This window comes from Ischnura elegans, chromosome 9 (genome assembly GCF_921293095.1).
Source record: "Ischnura elegans chromosome 9, ioIscEleg1.1, whole genome shotgun sequence".
NCBI lineage: Eukaryota > Metazoa > Arthropoda > Insecta > Odonata > Coenagrionidae > Ischnura > Ischnura elegans.
Window position 1 is genome coordinate 78,537,372 of NC_060254.1, and position 19,816 is coordinate 78,557,187.

The 19,816-nt window shown below is 38.5% G+C and overlaps 3 protein-coding genes across 5 annotated transcripts in view; 2 read left to right on the plus strand and 1 right to left on the minus strand.

The window, feature by feature from the left end:
* Positions 1-19,816, plus strand: part of LOC124164884 — an 889,966-nt gene that overhangs the window by 437,328 nt on the left and 432,822 nt on the right. The window lies entirely within an intron of this gene.
* LOC124164892 lies at positions 876-19,722 on the minus strand. Of its 3 annotated transcripts, none has more exons than XM_046542117.1 (3): positions 19,594-19,721; positions 1,339-1,413; positions 876-1,173 (listed from the first exon to the last, which is right to left on the minus strand). In XM_046542117.1, the coding sequence occupies exons 1-3, from the start codon at positions 19,661-19,663 to the stop codon at positions 950-952; spliced, it is 369 nt and encodes a 122-aa protein (XP_046398073.1). In that variant the 5' UTR covers positions 19,664-19,721; the 3' UTR covers positions 876-949. The 3 variants fall into 3 exon arrangements, with proteins under 3 accessions (XP_046398073.1, XP_046398072.1, XP_046398074.1); XM_046542116.1 differs by lacking the exon at positions 19,594-19,721 and adding an exon at positions 1,653-1,781; XM_046542118.1 differs by lacking the exons at positions 876-1,173; positions 1,339-1,413 and adding exons at positions 18,822-19,119; positions 19,283-19,354 and having other exon boundaries at positions 19,594-19,722.
* LOC124164896 lies at positions 2,062-2,969 on the plus strand. The gene is made up of 3 exons (XM_046542121.1): positions 2,062-2,196; positions 2,436-2,507; positions 2,671-2,969. Exons 1-3 carry the CDS (start codon positions 2,127-2,129, stop codon positions 2,892-2,894), a joined length of 366 nt encoding a protein of 121 aa, XP_046398077.1. The 5' UTR covers positions 2,062-2,126; the 3' UTR covers positions 2,895-2,969.

Consider the following 19,816-nt stretch of genomic DNA (forward strand, 5'->3'; position numbering starts at 1 on the left):
CGTGTGGCTGGGGGTGTAAGGACACCAGCCTTCTACACATAAAAAGCAAATGCTCAAGCAATTTACAAATAACGCTTTATTTACGCTTCTTTCTTTACACTTTTATTACGAATCGCGAACCTTTCCTTTGTAGCTTTCCTTTTATTAAGTACGGACGTCGTGAGACTAAGAGAAGGAATTGATCGTCAATATATTTAAGGTAAAGTAGGGTCTTTTGAGGGTAATCCTTAAAAAATTTTATTCAATCACGCAAAGCAAAAGATGTGTGCGTGGAAGCATAAACCTAGCCCTAAAAGACATGCCGACACATTCCGGTAGCATTTTTGTTAAAAGGGAAAGCATTGAGGATTAGAAAAAATAGGAGAGATCAAAAAGAGATTCGGTGCTGGGCATTTAAAATGATGATCCTAGTCAGAGGCAGAAATTGAAAGAAGCGATTCACTCGAACATGGAATAATGGGTATAAAATAAACTTACGTCCTTGGTGTCAATGATAGTAAGAAAATTGGCAAGGAGGGAAATATATTTGAGCTTGGAAAGGAAGTAACGGGAGGCTATGACGTATGATGGAAGAGACTCAACGAAAAATGGAGATAGGCATATACGAATATATATTAAAACGTTCCATTGGAAAGTTTCGTCAGGATACGTTTAGAGGGATTAGGTTTATTTCTTTAGAAGTCGTAAAAATGATATTGGTAAATGGCAAACATATGTGAGATGGTGAAAGAAGGTTATGTTCATCTGGCATAGACCCTCAAAGGGACCTTATGTTTTCCGCAGGGCGTTCAATTCGCTCTTGAAATGAAGAAAGTTCAGGTCAGACAGTTAAGGTGATGTAGACAGTTAGCTAAATTTATAAATAAAAAAGAAAATTACATTTTTTAGATTTTTAATCGGGTATCATTAGAAATTGATACAAAGTGGGCCTTTATTGACCATTATGAATTCAGTTGCGAACATTGATTATAGTTCCTTTTCCCTTGCCCTTCTCTTTAAGAGTGTCAGGAGTGAGCCATGGAGCTGGTGCGCGTTGATCTGTTTCTATATCACCTGCGCTCCGGGCACCACGTTGATTAGTTTCGTCATCAGTGTTGCCTGCACCATTCGCTGTGTCTGCTTCATCATCTTCATCCACCCCTCTTGCCTCTTCCATTATACCTTCTGCTATCCCTGAAGAAAAGATCGAGAATGTTTTACATCAAGCATTGATAAGGTGTGGGAATTACATTTATATTTATATATATACCATTTAATATTAATACCACAAGATCCCTTTTAGTACGGGTGGACGATAATAATTTAATTATTCCATATACTTGATAAGGAAAATCTTACCTTCAAAAGCATTATGGTGAGCAGGTGTAATAATGGCTGGATCTTTGACGGGAGCGGCGTCGGTCAGTCCTCGTTCTGTTTAGAGAGGATAATATTGATTTAGATTTGTTGCGAAATTCGACAATAAATCAAGAAACAAATTAATGTTTCCAATTTGAAAAATAAATTTTTTAATAGTCCAAAACTGGTTGTTGCATGTGCAGTTGACAGATTTTAAAATTTTAACCAATTTTTTAAGGTGATTTCTTATCAAAAGGACGAGGAATCAGATGGAGGAACATTCCGCAGTGAAATGTTGATATAAAGCAACTCACCCAATGGGAAGAAGTTGATGCCGATCGCCAAGATTCCAACGACAAGGAAGACTTTTGCGTTGACCACCATCTTGTCTGCTACACGGAATACACTTTCCCTTGATCTCGAATATCGAAGGCAAGGAGCACTGTGAATCCTCTCGGCTTATATGCGATGAGGATCACCGTAGACCTATATCGCCCACGCGGATGACTATTTGCCCTCAATGTGATCACGTGATTTCGGTGAATCATTGGCGTGATATATCCATTTATTCATTCAACGGCAGCAAAATAACTAGCGGAAATGAGCGTCATGATCAGCACGGCAATGAATCACCTAAATCACGTGATCAAATTGAGGACAAAAAGTCATCAGCGTGGGCGATATAGGTCTACGGTGATCCCCATCGCATATAAGCCGAGAGCATTCACAGTGCTCCTCGCCTTCGATCTACGAGATCAAGTGAAAGTGTATTCCGTGTAGCAGACAAGATGGTGGTGAACGCAAAAGTCTTCCTCCTCTTTGGAATCTTGGCGATCGGCATCAACTTCTTCCCATTGGGTGAGTTGCTTTATATCAATATTTCACTGCGGAATGTTCCTCCATCTGATTCCTCTTCCTTTTGATAAGAAATCACCTTAAAAAATTGGTTAAAATTTTAAAATCCGTCAACTGCACATGCAACAACCAGTTTTGGACGAATAAAAAATTTATTTTTCAAATAGGACACTTTAATTTGTTTCTTTATTTATTGTCAAATTTCGCAATAAATCTAAATCAATATTATCCTATCTAAACAGAACGAGGACTGACCGACGCCGCTCCCGTCAAAGATCCAGTCATTACCCCTGCTCACCATAAAGCTTTTGAAGGTAAGGTTTTCCGTATCACCGATATGGAATAATTAAATTATTATCGTCCAACCGTGCTAAAAGGGATCTTGTGGTATAAATATTAAATGGTATATATAAATATAAATGTAATTCCCACACCTTATCAATGCTTGATGTAAAACATTCTCGATCTTTTCTTCAGGGATAGCAGAAGGTATTATGGAAGAGGCAAGAGGGGTGGATGAAGATGATGAAGCAGACACAGCGAATGGTGCAGGCAACACTGATGACGAAACTAATCAACGTGGTGCCCGGAGCGCAGGTGATAGGGAAACAGATCAACGCCCACCAGCTCCATGGGGCGCTGCTGCCACTCTTAAAAAGAAGGGCAACAAAAGGGGAACTCAAATCAATGTTAGCAACTGAATTCATAATGGTCAATAAAGGCCCACTTTGTATCAATTTCTAATGATACCCGATTAAAAATCTAAAAAAATGTAATTTCATTTATTTATTTATAAATTTAGCTAACGGTCTACATCACCTTGACTGTCCGACCTGAATTCTGATTTCAAGAGCGAATTGAAAGCCCTGCGGAAAACATAAGGTCCCTTTGAGGGTCTATGCCAGATGAACATAACCTTCTTTCACCATCTCACATAGCTTTGCCATTTACCAATATCATTCTTACGACTCATAAAGAAAAAAACCTAATCCCTCTAAACGTATCCTGACGAAACTTTCCAATGGAACGTATTAATATATTCGTATATGCCTATCTCCATTTTTAGTTAAGTCTCTTCCATCATACGTCATAGCCTCCCGTTACTTCCTTTCTTAGCTCAAATCTATTTCCTTCCATCTCAATACCTCAATATCATTGACACCACGGATGCAAGTTAATTTTACCCCTTTAAAAAGAAAGCTATTGGAATGTGTCGGGATGTCTTTTTGGGCTAGGTATAGGCTTTCTAACACAAAGCTTTTGCTTTGCGTGATTGAAGATAATTTCTTTATGGAATACCATTAAAAGACCCTACTTTACCTTGGATAGAATATATTATATGTAGTATATTCTTAAGCCTTTTGTAAGCTTCTCTAAGTCGTAATTCCCATAATGCCACGACATCAGCTTTCTTAACACAATTGTCACTTCATCCAACTCATCCGGGAAACCGCAGTAAAACAAAAGTTCATTAAACGTTGCAAAGCCATTTTTTTGCTTAGCTGAAGCTGAAGCTTGTAAAGCTTGTAATGGAAATGTATGCGGTAACAAATTCCGAAAAAAAAATTCAGGGGCCAATGAACCCACCTTACAAATTGAGTATCTTGGCCAGCAACAAAAAACTCTAAACTCACGGCGGAAACCACCGGAACTATCTGCCGACCTTTCTGAGGGCTGAGAATGCATCGGAGAGAAATTCGCTTCAAGCGAAACCAATACGGGCACTAAAAAAGTAAAGGAGTCAACAGCGATGCACTGTCGACGCCCGCCGGCAAAAACAAACTTGCCACGCGACACAGTGTCGCACGCCGCAGTGAACGTGTTAATATAATGCATTCCCAATACGAACCAATTTCCTAGTAAAAACTGTTATTTGAAACAGGATCAAAAGACTTTTATCAAAAAAACTTGAGTTGTTATTATTATCGTACCTTTTTAAATTAAGCATATAATCACACACGTGATACCTTTTGAAATGCTTCTTTACAAACTATTTAGTCTATTATTCTTGAGAAACAACTAGGAAATTTTTTAACAAATTTTTGAATCATTCCTACCGACATTACGTTCATTGGTTTTCCAATTTAGTGACGTGAGGTCTCAAAAACCGCTAACCAAATTCGGTTGCAAAATTTCGGAAATAAATAATGAGAACGCTAAATTTAAGGGATAATATGTCCTTATTATACAAAATTATGACGATCACGAGGATTATAGATATTTTAAAATACAAATTTCGAAAATATTAACAATTTTAGAAACGCAGCGGTCTCTCAGACCGCACCCCACATAGCACAAAATATCTTCTAGACGTCTAGAAAATATCTAGAATGTCTTCTGCTAATGTCTAGAAAATACCTTGTAATATCATCTAGATATCTTCTAGATATTTCGTAGATATCTGAAAGTCCGCTTTTCCGATATCTACAAGATATCTTTGAGAAGATATTTTCTAGATATTTTTTGATGCGGTAATGAAAGATAGTGGACTGTATCACTATAATTTTACTTCGCTGCAATTCACAATTCGCGATGAGTTCCAACAGCAGATGCTCGCCCTCCTGGTATTGAGTGTAGAGACGCCGACAAGGAGATAATGATAGATATAGCGCCGACTGGGAGATAGCGTGGAGATTAGCGCCGCCGAGAACGCGCGTTGTCCGCCAAGGTTGTACTCTCGGAGCTGCGTAGAAATGGCCTAGCTCGCTCGTAGCAACACGCCCTTAGAGTAAATCTTCGTTTGTAGAATCCGGCCCGAAGGACCAAAAAATATTTGATGCGGTAATGAAAGATAGTGGACTGTATCACTATAATTTTACTTCGCCGCAATTCACATCGCAGGATTCCACGAACATAGAATACATTTGAAACTGAGTCACTAATGAGGGACCATGGAATCTGCTCAACCTCTCCTTGCCATCGTTCAGGCGTGACTGCCTCCCAGCACTATCTCACGCTACATCAGTGCCACAAACGTCCTGAGTCGGAACATACCGCCCGCCAAAAAATGGATATAGGGCCCATTTTTTAATAACACGAAATAAAATGTGATTAGAATAAAAAATAATTATGAAATAAATGTAATTAATCGTCAGTTTCATTTAAAGGCAAAAGACAAATCTTATTAATGGGCCTCTTATATGTTCCGTGTTTGGTCCGTACTGTTACCACACGCACAAGTCCGTCGACACCAGGATGAACTTGTTCAATTACACCTAGGTTCCAGGACAAAGGAGATGTGTTGTCTTCCTTTAAAACTACTAATTCACCCGGATTAAGGTTATTTATGACCATGGACCACTTGTTCCTTTGCTGCAGAGTAATCAAATAGTCATTCGACCACTTCTTCCAGAACTGCTGCAACTGCCGCTACAACTGCTGCCATCTAGAAAGCAAGCCAAATCTTATGTCAATTAGATCTGGTTCTGGGATAGAAGTAATGGGTTGGCCAATGAGAAAATGGCCGGGAGTTAATGCAGAGGGATCGTTTGAATCGTTGGAAAGAGCAACTAAAGGCCTTGAATTGAGACACCCTTCAATATGGGTAACAAGAGTGGTGAATTCTTAAAAGCTCAAGCACGCCATTCCCATGACTCTTCTCTAATGATACTTGAAGGACTTAACACGAGCCTCCCATATTCCGCCAAAGTGAGGAGATCGGGGTGGAATGAAGTGCCAGCGTATCCCTTCTCTAATTGAAAACTCAGTCAGAGAATCATGTTTTTGAACTGTACTCACGGTCTCACGTAAGCTTCGCAACTCCTTGTCGGCCCCCACGAATGTAGTCCCATTGTCGCTGTAGATTTTTTGGCACCACCCTCGACGAGAAATGAATCTCTTAAAGGCTGCAAGAAATGCTTGAGCTGTCATGTCACTAACTACCTCCAAATGTATAGCACGCGTGGCAAGACATATGAACACTGCTGTATAGCATTTAACTCTTATTCTGGATCGTGGTGAACCTTACCTTATGAAAAAAGGTCCTGCATAGTCAATCCCTTTGTTTCTAAAAGGTGTTGAGGGATTTACTCGGTAGCTCGGAAGCTGTCCCATTGACTGTGTCGTTGCTTGAGCCCTTAACTTGCTACAAGGCAAACAGCGACGGACTATCATTCTAATCAGATTCCTTCCATTGGGAATCCAAAATCTCTCTCTCAGTGAATTCAGTAAAAATTGACCTCTCGCATGAAGAAGTCGCTTGTGTTCCTCTTGGATTATGAGTTTGGCCAAATGATGTCGTTGTGGTAAAATAGCAGGATGCTTCTGTTGAAAAGGATGGTCGGAATTCTGCAATCGGCCTCCTACCCGTAGAAGTCCATCCGCATAACAGATTGGATTCAGGGATTTTAAATTGCTCTTACAACTAACTGCCCCATTGTCTTTCAGGTCGTGTATCTCCTGACAGAATTCACTGTACTGCGCCATCTTGATCAAGAGCTGAAGTGATTTCTCCATTTCTTCCTGAGTTAATTCACCGATTTGTCTTCTTACACGGGTAGTTCTGGAATTCCCTTTGAAGCGTAGACAATACGCCATCACTCGTTGCAATTTTCTCAGACTAGAAAACCTTTCTATGATACTAGACGTTTGAACCTTCAAGCTTACGAAGGTTTTTCTTTCCCCTTTCTGTTCTGGAATTTCTTCTGTCATTACTTGTTTACCTGAGTTCGGCCATGTAGAGGGCATTCTGCGAATCCAGGAAGGTCCGTTCCACCATGTTCTATTATGGGTAAGGTTATCTGCATTTAATCCCCTGGTAATCAAATCTGCAGGATTATCTTCAGATGAAACGTGACACCATTGCGCGTCTGACGTTTTTTCTTGTATCTCTGCCACTATATTTGCTACAAATGTTTTCCATTTACTTGGTGACGCTGCTATCCATGCTAATGTCACCGTAGAATCAGTCCACAAAAATGTCTTGAATTTAATGTGGCTAACTGCAGTAGTCACCTTTTCGAATAGACGTGCTAACACTAAAGCTGCGCAGCTTTAGTGTTAGCACGTCTATTCGAAACGCACGCACAATTCAAGCCGTGGAAGCGAGACCCGTTTCACTGGAGCCACTATTGACTTAGCACAAAGTAGTTTAACTCAGTGGCGGTTTGCCCATAAGGACTCTCGGACGTCGCCCCTCCCAAATATTTGAAAAAGTAAAAAAAATAAATATCCATTATTTTATAATTATACATCTAATTAGTCAGTGTTTTTTCAGTCACATACATCGAAAGTGTTGGAAAAACACGAAAAGAAATAGCGCGAGAAGTTCGTATTTGTAGCTGTGGGGCGCTGGCCAGAACGTCCCAATCCATCCCCATGCAGTTATATGGAGAGTGGTAGTGGTGGGGGCTGCTGGTGCTATGACGCGTCTAACCTTATGTCTTATGGAAGTCTTGGGACGTCGTCCGAGAATGCACAGAGCGACGTGTGAGTTGACATCGCTGCGCAGGCCGGCGGGCGTATAATCTGGCGTCTACTTGGTGCTGCCACAGATAAGGGACGTACGGGATCAGAATAGTCACTGTACTGGGTGTAGTTATACGATTTTATTTTTAATTACTGGTAGGTATTGCTACAGAAAATAAATTATCCCATTATGCTAGCGTTTTTTGGTGTTTGATTTCCGGAACACATAAAATCCAACTAGTTAAAGGCCGTATTGACGTAGGAAAACTATTTTCGAGTATTTGCCACAGTTCTGATATGATTACGAATTTCAAGAACCTTGGGGAAACTAATATTATAATATTTAGGCCTTAACAATGTATTCATATCTTCCCGATGATTAGAAATGCGGTACCTATTTTTCAGATAAATTTATCAACAGACCTGCAGTATTAGGAAAAATCAGTTAACATTCCCCACTGATTTATAATTTAAGAAATAGGTGCGTGCGTGATAGTGTGAAGGATTAAACATGATCTAACTCGTAAGCGTGACTTTAAATAGAGTCATTCAATGAATGTCAAGAAGTTCCGCGTACAATTCACCTTCTGTGTGTAGGTTCATCATTTTTCTAGCTGTCCTTGTTCTATTAGTTCATGTTCACCTAATTCCTCAGCGGCAGAGCGGTAGCTGTCTGACGGAAAATGTCACTTGGGTCTGATTTAAGTGTCTTCGAAGAGTTCATATCAGTGCGGAGATCCTTACAGCTCCTATCTGTGGTTCAGAGTCTTTTACGATCTAGAATTTATATTCTATTATATCATGGCAATGATTTCGAAGACATGGTTATTCCAAGTGCAACCCGTTGGCGTTTCGTGTGTTTACCACATATGAATCTTAGACTCAAGGCGTTGGTCCGTGACGTTTTTGTTTACTTGAATGCCTTTGCTGAACATAAATTCGTCCCTCAGCTGAATCAGCATTTGTGGACCAAGACTTCTATCTCCCTTGAGTCGTCCTTAATGTAACGGCAAGACCAGGCAAGGCTCTCGGAAAGAACGGAGTGAAATGAGTTCAGACATCATTTTCGAGGAGTTAACTGTGCGTAATTGCCTATTAAGAAGTTTCTTAGTGCTGTGTGTACATTCAAGAAGACAATTTTGAATTAATCAACAGTGCTCGTTTATGTTTTAGGGAAATATAGGGAAAAATTGTCCCCAATTCTGTGTCCAGGCACCTTGTTCTTTTTGGTCGTATTTTTCGTCGGCCCATTTTGTGTCGTCCCTTGTTTATTTATAGACTAGCGCCCTTGCCATGTGTTCAATCGGAAAGAAATTGTTGTCCGGCGCTGATTTCAACGAACGTGTAATTGATCACTTTGCTGGACAAAAGGAAAGAAGGATGGACTTCTGCAATATAACTAAAGGCATGTGAGTATTTCAGATTTTGTTAAAAATGTGTGAGAAATGCTTAATTATTAATTTTAAATCATACTGAATTCAAGAAGCAACGCGAACACCGCAATCAAAGTTTACATCTGCAATAGCAAAGCGCGCGCATTCTAGTAGTGTTTGTTGCCCAGTGGAAGTCAGTGACACTCCCCTCCCTCCTCAGGTGTTACAAGTGTCATTGCTACCTGAATCATTGCAAATGTTGTATAGATTTGACAAATAACGCATTATGATTGCAAAGCGAACTACATAAGTGTATTGCGGGCATATCCGCACGAAGAATGTAGGCGCTAAAACCTAAAGTTACGTATTTTCGTTTGTATTTGCAAAATATCGCAGCAAATATATTTCTATTCTTCAAGATCATTGATCAGTATAATCGAGAGTCCGGACTAAGCCGATCCGTATGACCGAGAGTCTACTGCATTTAGTATTTATTAATCAAGCTTTCTTAGGAAAACTACGTATTTTTGTTGAAAAAAACGGAACATATGGCATCACAAAATTTTATTCCTAGATTGCCGTAAAAACTTAATAAAATACGCGAAATATTAAAACATTATGACCCCCCAGTGGAGTGCGCCCCCCCCCAGCATTTGACTCACGAGCCGCCACTGGTTTAACTCTTGTCTGGCCCCTTTCATTGGTTGATCGAATATAGATGCAAGCACCATATGCCTTCTCGGAAGCATCTGAAAAACCGTGAATTTAAAGATCCCTAAGGCTTCCCTTTACAACTGCTGGCCTATCAATAAAGATTTCGTCAATTTTCTGAAGTTGAGTGTACCAATGTTGCCATTGCTGTAGCATTTCGTCCGGTAGTTCTTCGTCCCAGTCTATTCCCTTTAACCAAAGTTGCTGCAAGAGAACCTTGAATGACCTTCATGTGTCCAAGTGGCTAGTGACCCTCATGTGTCCAAGTATTCGGCTAAAAATCCTCCATAGTCTGCACGTAGATTAGGATTTCTGTCAATACGTCCTTCCAGATGATGAAGTCTCACTGTCGCCATTTCCAGTGAGTCTCCCAAGCATTCAGGATTTTCCTTGAAGGGTAGCCGGACCACATATCGTCCAGTGTCATCTCTGGTCGTGTTGTTGACAAAAATGCTTCTCGCATTCTACATCTTCCTTTGATCATGGAGGCTGTGTAAAGTTCTCCATCTCCCACAATCGTTTTAACTGATCATCAAGACTAAGCGCATTTGCAAGAAAGAATGCCTTTTTAGGAAGAAAAGGTGACACTGCCTCCTCCTGAGGATGAAAACGTCCAGCTAGAATCCATACCAACTCCGTATTTTGCATGACAGGATAAGGTCCTGGTCTTATCTGCCGCTCAGGTTTGAGAATGTGAAAGAAAATATCAGCTCCTATCAGCAAATATTTTTTTCCCGGTTCATTGAACGCAGGGTCTGAAAGAGGAAGTTCCCTTGGAAGATTCCAATTTGCTGTATTCAAGTACGTTGAAGGTATGTCTCCTGATATTTTTGGTAGAACCAAGCACTCAACTGTGATTTTGTATGAACTAATTCTAGACTGGATCTGTAGAGTAACACAGTGTTTCACTTGAGATTTTTGCGTGTTGATACCTTCAATTGGTGTGTTTTTTCTCGTTTTCCTCAAATTTAAACGCTGCACCAGTGATTCTGTCACAAAGTGAGACTGAGAGCACGAATCTAGCAGTGCTCTACAGGTGTGGAATTTTCCGCTGCTGTCGCGTACCTTGACCATAGCAGTGGATAAAAGTACTTGAGTTTCTGACGTTCTCTTCAAAGAACAATGAGAATTGCTCGTTTGTACTCCATTGGCGTCCTCTTTCAAATCATTTTGTGAATGATGAGGTGATCCATTGGTGGAAAAAGGTTTCTGTCTTGACACGACCTTGCTGCCTTCTATCTCGTGTAGAAGATAAGATAAGATAAGATAAAGATATTTATTTCACTGCCCCAAAATATTACAACATATGCATACATTAACAGTGAAATTAGACACCCCTTAAGATAAGTCTTGATTAGGGGTTGCCATTACATAGAAATAAGGCAATGCTCGGCAGTACATTTTATAATAACCTTTAAACAAAAGTGGCTCTTCTATGAGTCCTTCATAGAAACATTTGTCCATGTGCATGTAAACAATCTTGAAAACATACAAAATACGATTAGAATACAGTAATAGGAAAATTAACATGAAATGAAATTATAATGAATTTAGTAACAAAATAAGTTTAAGCAATTAAAAGAACAGATTATTTAATTGTCTCAAATAAAAATTCAATATTTTTATGACAAAACAACCAGTCTCTCAGTTTTTTTACAAATTCAGATTCGCTATTACAACCTTGTAATTTTTGCCAGAGATTTACATACAATTTTGGTGCTAAATAATTAAAGAAATTTTTATAGGCTTCAATTTTTGGTTTAGGAATGGAAGTAATTTCGTGGAATCTTAAAGTTTTTGTGCAGGGACAAGGTTTATTTTTATGTCCACCACAATTGTAAAAAATTCTTAATGTTTTATATACAAACAAATGTCTAACTGGGAGGATTTTTAACCTTACATACAGTGGGAAGGATGATTCATTCCTGGAGGTTCTTAAGATCACCCTTAGGATTTTATTATGAATAATTTTAATTGGTTTAACATTAGAGTGATATGTGCCTCCCCAACATGATATTCCATATTGAATTCTTGAATTTACCAGAGGAAAATACACCGTCCTCAAAATGGATACTGGGCATTTATACGTGAGAAGATAAAATTTTCTCAAGGAAATAATCAGCTCAGATTTCAATTTGTTGATGTGCATTTTCCAGTTATAATGGTTATCTAATATTAAACCGAGGTACTTTATATGATTTACATGATCAATTTTTATGCAATTGTTACAAGCTCTACCTTTTGAAGTCAAGCAATGAGAACATCTATAGAAAACGTCATCTGATGGCACCAGTATACTTTTCAAGCCAAACAACATAAACTTTGATTTTACACTCAGAACAAAATTATTACACAAGAACCAATAATTAATTCTATTCAAATCATTTTGCATTTGTGATACAACATCGGAGACATTAAATGACGAATAACATAATGCCGTGTCATCGGCAAAAGAAGTAAGTTTTCCATGAAATGCCCCGTTGCAAAAATTATTGACATAAATTAAAAACAAAATTGGTCCCAAGACGGAACCTTGAGGGACACCACATGTGAAGGACACCTCCTCACTAGTACAATCGTTAATTATTACCCTTTGCGACCTTCCCAACAGGTAACTCTTGAACCAATCGTTTGCAACACCTCTAATTCCAGCCTCCGACAATCTTGATAGCAATATCTCGTGATTACCAGAGTCAAAGGCTTTTGTTATATCAATAAATAAACCACCAGTCTTATTATTTCTGTTTATGCTCTCATATAGATCAGAGCAGAATTCCAATAGGGCGTCCTCAGCAGATTTGCTTTTCAGAAAACCGAATTGCGCTTTACTGAAATAATTATTTTTTTGTAAAAAACTTAATAACCTAGATTTAACTATTTTTTCCAGAATTTTAGAAAAAACCGGAAGAAGAGAAATAGGACGATACTGCTTAATATCCTTTCGATCTCCATTTTTAAAAATTGGTACAATAAGTGCGCATTTTAGTATATCAGGAAACACGCCCTGCTGCAGGCTTAAATTGACAATATAAGTTAAGATGGGTGCCACGTTTTCGTTAATAGCCTTGACAGTATTGGTGGAAATGTTATCTAACCCCTTAGACTTATTGGAATTTAAACTTTTGATTATATTCTGCACCTCTTCAATAGATGTCGGAGCAAAGAAGATAGAGTGCTGAGAGCAGTTTCTTGGAAACCAACTATTATAATCAGGAGGAAGAGTATAATTGACTGCATTGATACGGGCCGTATTTTGCTCTATGATCTGATTGAAAAATTTTCTAAACTCATTGGCAATACCTTGCGAATTCGTTATAAGTTCACCATTTTCCAAGGATTTGATATTTTCAACATTATTTCTCGACGATTTTGCACATATAATATCATCCACGACTCTCCATTGTTTGGCTATATTGTTACGATTGGCTTCAAAAGTGCGCAAGAAATAATTTTCTTTCTTTTTGCGAATATCAGCATCTAATCTCGTTTTATAGGATTTGTAGTAATGCACCAATGTATCATTATACTGTTGTTTCTTCATTTTTTTATATAAGAAATTTCTTTTCGAAATATGTGCACAAAGATCATTAGTTATCCACGGTTTGATTTTCCTATGATTATTTTTTAGTTTATATTTTACAGTGGAAGTATTAATATGAAAAGTGAGTTGATGAAGAAATATCTCGTAAGCTAATGAAGCATCGTTTTGACGGTATACGGCAGACCAATCTGTGTCTTGCAGTAGACTATTGAGAGTGTTAAAGTCGATTTTAGATGTGATTGTTTCGTGTTTACTCGAAAAAAGTTTAAGGTTTATTTCCATGGAACAAATTGTTAAGTGATGGTCAGTAAGTCCCAGATCAAACGCGTCGCAGTGCATAGGGAAATTATCTCTTGATCGAGCAAAAATATGATCAATACAAGATTCACTATCAGAAGTTATTCTAGTTGGAGTGTTTATCATTTGTTCCATCCCATGACTAGCCATTAAAATTAAATAATCATATGCCAATCCTGCCTGCTGTAAAATGCATAAGTTCATATCACCGATGATTAATAAATTCTTTTCCGTCGATCTATCTAATAAGATCTTCAGCTCTTCTAAAAATATTGGCACACGCTGGGCAAACAGTCTATAAACAGCAACTAAAGTCAATTTCGTTTTTGGATCAATATCAATAGTAAGAGAAGCAACATCAGCACTCGTGAAATGAGTCCATTTATTAGAACAATGAGAAATATTTTCCATGATGTAGATTATCACTCCACCAGCTCTGTAGGAATTATTGCATGAAGCAATAGATATATATCCCGGGAGGTAGAAAGCATTTACTTCACTGTCACCTACCCAAATTTCGGAAAGTATTATCACGTGTGGTTTGACATCCAAATTTTGAAGTTCGATTGTAAAACTGTCGAAATTGGCCCGAAGACTTCTTATATTTTGATGCACAACAATGAATTCATTATCATGTTTTACTAAAAAATCATTGAATGCATAGCCAACACTGGAATCAAGCATATTTAACATAAAATGAGGATTTACTACTGAATGTAACATGTGCGCCCTTGAACATCCTGTACTTTATGATTAAATCAAAGAAGAACAGACTGCGGGCAAGAAGCGGGCAAACAAAATTATAACCCATCAAAGTATAAATCAAACCTTGACAATAGTAAGACAATGAACATAAAGAACAGAAATCTGAGTTCTGGTCAACGAAAACTGATTTCGTGGCAATATAATTACAATAAATCATCAGAAGAATTAATACGTAACACAGGATCATTATCATTTTTACGCAGTAAAATTTTTCCATTGCGTATCCATAGGTATTTATAGCCATTTGTCTTTTTGTACTCACGCGCTGTCGCAAAGAGTTTCTTCCTTCCTGGTGATAAGCTGTCATTAATGTAAACAGGTGCGTCGAGCTTCAAACCCATATGGCGGGTTGAAAAATTCCTCTTCAACCTTCTCTTCCTCATTAGTTCTTCTTTGTCAAATTTGCGAACAAATTTGACCACAATGCCCGGCACTCTATTTGGGTCACCTCTATTCCCCATCCGATGACATGAGTCAATAAGCTCACTTGATATAGGGAAGTCAAGGGCAGCCCCAACTTTTTGTACTACGTCAAGGACATTTTCATTTGTCTCTTGAGGTATTCCAAAAATTTCAATGACGTTAGCACGAGCACTTTGTTCGTTGTCCTCCAAACGACTTTCTAGTAAGGAAACACGATTTTTTAGCATCGTATTTTCTGCACTTAACCTGTCAATAATTTCCAAGTATTGATTAATTCTCGCATACTGATCCTCTAGTAATTTTTTGTTATCGTCAATCTTATGGTGCACAAACTCAAAGGATTTGTTAAGGTCAGCTTCAATCCTTTCACGGTCTTTTTTGGCCTCCTCTAGCATAGTAATGACCTGAGAAAGCTCATATGATTCCGTCGACACAGCTGACATGGACTGTCGTCGCAATGCAGTGCACGGTTGACAGCGCCAGATTTGCTTTTCTTCATTAATATAATCCAGGTCATCCTTGGAGATGTTTACACAATTAACGTGGAAGGTCTTCTTGCATTCGTGACAAACAATTTTAGGCTGGCGACCTGTAATGGCTTTACGACAAGTGCCACACTCTGCCATGATGTAAATTGGAGTAACTGGACCAATTGACGAGTTATACTTTATGCACAACAGAAATAAATTGCCACTAGAAGGAATAAATAATAACCCAACATAGGTAGAGCACTTCAGGGAACACACGGACACAGCGTAAAATAAACTGAGCCCATTCCTATGGGACTCGCCCTTCGCTGCTCTGGTAGCTGTCGAGCACGTCCGTCACACTCAGTGACTGAACCATGACTGAGGATGAAGAGTGTGGTGCCTTCCGCCGCAATATCTATAATTACCTGACTTGCACTTATTCATTCTATGTCCAGGTTGGAGGCAATTATAACAAAGAGAATGTTGCTTCACAAATTCATTTCGCTGTTGAACACCTCGTTTGGTAAATTCTGTGCATTTATGAAGGGAATGCAATTGATTGCAGAATAAACACTGATCATTGGCAGCTAAATACGTTTTTCTTGCATTTGTCCGCCATTGCTTATCGTGTTCCTGATGCTTGGAACTTGTTACTGCATGTTTCACGTTCTGATTGGCCTTCATCACTTCCAACGACTGACATTTATTTTCTAGAAATCCTAACAATTCATTTAAGCTTGCGAATTGATGAGAATTCATTTTTATTTCCCATTCCTTTCGAGTAGGTTCGTCGAGTTTTTCAAGAACAAGTTGTGAAAGAAGGATTTCATGCAGAGGAATTTCCAATTGTAACGCCTGCAATGCATTGTAATTACTAACCAACTGATTGACCAATGCTCTCATGTCAACAACTTCTTAGTCCTTACTCACTGCTGTCAGTGAAAAGAGACGCTTGATATGCGCTGCGGCGATAAGTTTGGGATTATCATACCTTTTACAAACGATATCCGAAGCTACCTTGAAGTTGTCGGAAATGATGGGCAAGTTCTCTATTAGTTTATGTGCCTCACCACTAAGAGAGGACAGTAAATAATAGTAGCGTTGAATATCATCCAAGTCATCATTGTTTAACACTAAACTGGTGAAGCTATCGTGGAAAAGCCGAAATTCTGTTGCATTTCCGTTAAAATTAGGCAACTTAATGTTTGGTAGCTTCAGTTGTCTTGACCGTGAACTACCTCCACCGTGATCCGAAGATTGGACCGAACGATTTGAGTCTGCTTGCTCTTCTTCCGAAATAGAGGTCATTTTTTGCGAATACTTCCATGTACATTTCCTCAAAATTTTCTCTATCCTGTAAATGATCCTCATCATCGTCACCCAATTCCAATTGGCGTTGAACCTCGTTGTATTCTTGATGGATATCAGGCATCCTCTCAATACGAAGCCTTAAGTTGACGATATCTGACCCCTCGTCAAACTTATCTACGTAATTCTTCATTCGGGTTAGACTCGCCTTTACCAAACCTCGAGTCTATATTAGCAAATGTTTGCCTTTAGAATCCATCCTTAAATTTAAGAGAATAGGGAGTAAGGTGTTTGTCTAGTAAAGGAAAAGAAAAGGGAAAAGGACAAGGAAAGAACCAGACTAAATGTATGCCTTAGCTTATACGATCGCCGCCCGCCGCTGATACACCACAGCCGATAAACCGCGATGAGTTCCAACTAATGATGGACTTAGTCGGTCATTATTTTGATCCCAATCACGGTGACCATTCATTTGAGTGACTCTGTCATGAACTAGAGGTCATGATTGAATCGGTCATGATTGAATCGGTCATGATTGTGGAAAGTGGACGGCAATCACGACCGAGTAGGCAATCACGACAGCGTAGACAATCACGACCGCATAGACAATCACGACCGAGGGGGCAATCACTACCCTGTTGTCAATCATGACCCGCTGATCGCTCTCTACTTAAGGGCAATATCTATGTATATCTTGTTAAACGAGAGATGAGTTGTTATTATTATCATTAATCTATAAAGTTTTTTCATTTGTTAAAACCAGAAACTAGTTAATTATTATCTTAATTACTTCCAAAACATTTACTAATACAGAATGTGCTTTAAATGTTGTTTATTACACTCATTTTATTGTTTTTCAAGATACAGAATCAACGATAATTTCCAATCATTCGTGGGGCATAGGGTTAGTGATCAATATTTTATTATGGAAAGTCAATATAAATAATGGACCTGATTGAAAGGCATGAGAGAAAACTGGGCTCTCTCAAGATTTTCGGCATATCACATGAGATATGAAGGCCATAGGTACCCTGAAATATCCGGACCCTTCCCCCCCTAAATTAAAAATACATTTCTTGTCTCATTAAGGAAAATAATTTTTAAATTTGGGGGGTGGATTGGGGGGAGGGGAACCGGACCCCCAAGACCCACCCATTCGCTATTCTACTGATTGAGGCTCTGTAATACACAAAATAGAACGATCATAATGATAAACTGTGTTGAAATTCTTGCCTAGTTTTAAACTATCTGGGGGGGGGGGTACGTGCCCCCTTGCCCCCATAAATCCTCCATTGATGCCTGGGATCGTTAGCGAATCATTTAATTACCCTGAATTTTCCCAATGGATGGAGTTTAAATATTAATGACTATAAAATATCTTCTCAAATATATCTTGTAGATATCGGAAAAGCAGACATTTTGATATCTAGAAGATATCTAGAATATATTACATGATATTTTATAGACATTAGTGGAAGACATTCTAGATATTTTCTAGACATCTAGAAGATATTTTGTGCTATGTGGGGTGCGGTCTGAGAGACCGCTGCGTTTCAAAAATTGTGAATATTTTCAAAATTTGTATTTTAAAATATCTATAATCCTCGTGAGCATCATAACTTTGTATAATAAGGACATAATACTCTTAAAATTAAGCCTTCTCATTATTTATTTCCGAAATTTTGCTACCGAATTTTATTAGCGGTCTGCGAGACCTCACGTCACTAAATTGGAAAACCAATGAACGTAATGCTGGTGGAAATGATTCAAAAATGTGTTAAAAAATTTCCTAGTTGTTTCTCAAGAATAATAGAATTAAATAGTTTGTAAGGAAGCATTTTAAGTGGTAAAAGCTTTGTGTAAGAAAGCTTAAACCAATCCCGAAAAGACATGCCGACACATTCAGAAAGCTTTTTTTTTAAATGGGGTAAAATTTACTCAATTCCATGGTGTCAATGATGGTAAGATATTGGGATGGAAGGAAAAAGATTTGTGCTTAGAAAGGAAGTAACGGGAGGCTATTACGTTTGATGGAAGACACTTAACGAAAAATGGAGATAGGCATATATGAATATATTAATACGTTCCATTGAAAAGTTTCGTCAGGATACGTTTAGAGGGATTAGGTTTTCTTCTTTATGAGTTGTAAGAAAGATATTGGTAAATGGCAAACATATGTGAGATGGTGAAGAAGGTAATGTTCGTCTGGCTTAGACCCTCAAAGGGACCTTATGTTTTCCGCAGGGCATTCAATTCGCTCTTGAAATCAGATTTCAGGTCAGACATTTAAGGTGATGTAGACCGTTAGCTAAATTTATAAATAAAAAAATGAAATTACATTTTTTAGATTTTTAATCGGGTATCATTAGAAATTGATACAAAGTGGGCCTTTATGGACCATTATGAATTCAGTTGCTAACATTGATTTGAGTTCCTTTTCCTTTGCGCTTCGGTTTACTAATGGCAGCAGCGCCCCATGGAGCTGGTGCGCGTTGATCTGTTGCTGCATCACCTGCGCTCCGGGCACCACGTTGATTAGTTTCGTCATCAGTGTTGCCCGCACTATTCGCTGTGTCTGCTTCATCATCTTCATCCACCCCTCTTGCCTCTTCGATAATACCTTCTGCTCTTCCTGAAGAAAAGATCGAGAATGTTTTACATCAAGCATTGATAAGGTGTGGGAATTACATTTATATTTATATATACCATTTAATAATAATACCACAAGATCCTTTTTAGCACGGGTGGACGAAAATAATTTAATTATTCCATATACTTGATAAGGAAAATCTTACCTTCAAAAGCTTCATGGTGAGCAGGGGTAATGACTGGTTCTTTGACGGGAGCTGCGTCGGTCAGTCCTCGTTCTGTTTAGAGAGGATAATATTGATTTAGATTTGTTGCGAAATTCGACAATAAATCATGAAACACATCTAAGTTTCCAATTTGAAAAATAAATTTTTGAATTATCCAAAACTTGTTGTTGCATGTGCAGTTGACAGATTTTAAAATTTTAACCAATTTTTTAAGGTGATTTCTTATCAAAAGGACGAGGAATCAGATGAAGGAACATTCCTCAGTTAAATGTTGGTATATAGCAACTCACCCAATGGGAAGAAGTTGATGCCGACGGCCAAGATTCCAACGAGTAGGAAGACTTTTGCGTAGACCACCATCTTGTCTGCAACACGGAATACACTTTCACTTGATCTCGTAGATCGTAGGCGAGGAGCACTGGGGAAACTCTCGGCTTATATGCGATGGGGATCACCGTAGACCTATATCGCCCACGCTGATTACTTTTTGTCCTCAATTTGATCACGTGATTT

Bases quoted from the DNA above. Each gene is read 5' to 3' on its own strand.
- LOC124164896 (XM_046542121.1), top strand. From the start codon at position 2,127: ATGGTGGTGAACGCAAAAGTCTTCCTCCTCTTTGGAATCTTGGCGATC. The intron at 2,197-2,435 runs GTGAGTTGCTTT...CTATCTAAACAG, and splicing joins CATCAACTTCTTCCCATTGG to AACGAGGACTGACCGACGCC. The intron at 2,508-2,670 runs GTAAGGTTTTCC...TCTTTTCTTCAG, and splicing joins TCACCATAAAGCTTTTGAAG to GGATAGCAGAAGGTATTATG.
- LOC124164892 (XM_046542117.1), bottom strand. From the start codon at position 19,663: ATGGTGGTCTACGCAAAAGTCTTCCTACTCGTTGGAATCTTGGCCGTC. The intron at 1,414-19,593 runs GTGAGTTGCTAT...CTCTCTAAACAG, and splicing joins CATCAACTTCTTCCCATTGG to AACGAGGACTGACCGACGCC. The intron at 1,174-1,338 runs GTAAGATTTTCC...TCTTTTCTTCAG, and splicing joins TCACCATAATGCTTTTGAAG to GGATAGCAGAAGGTATAATG.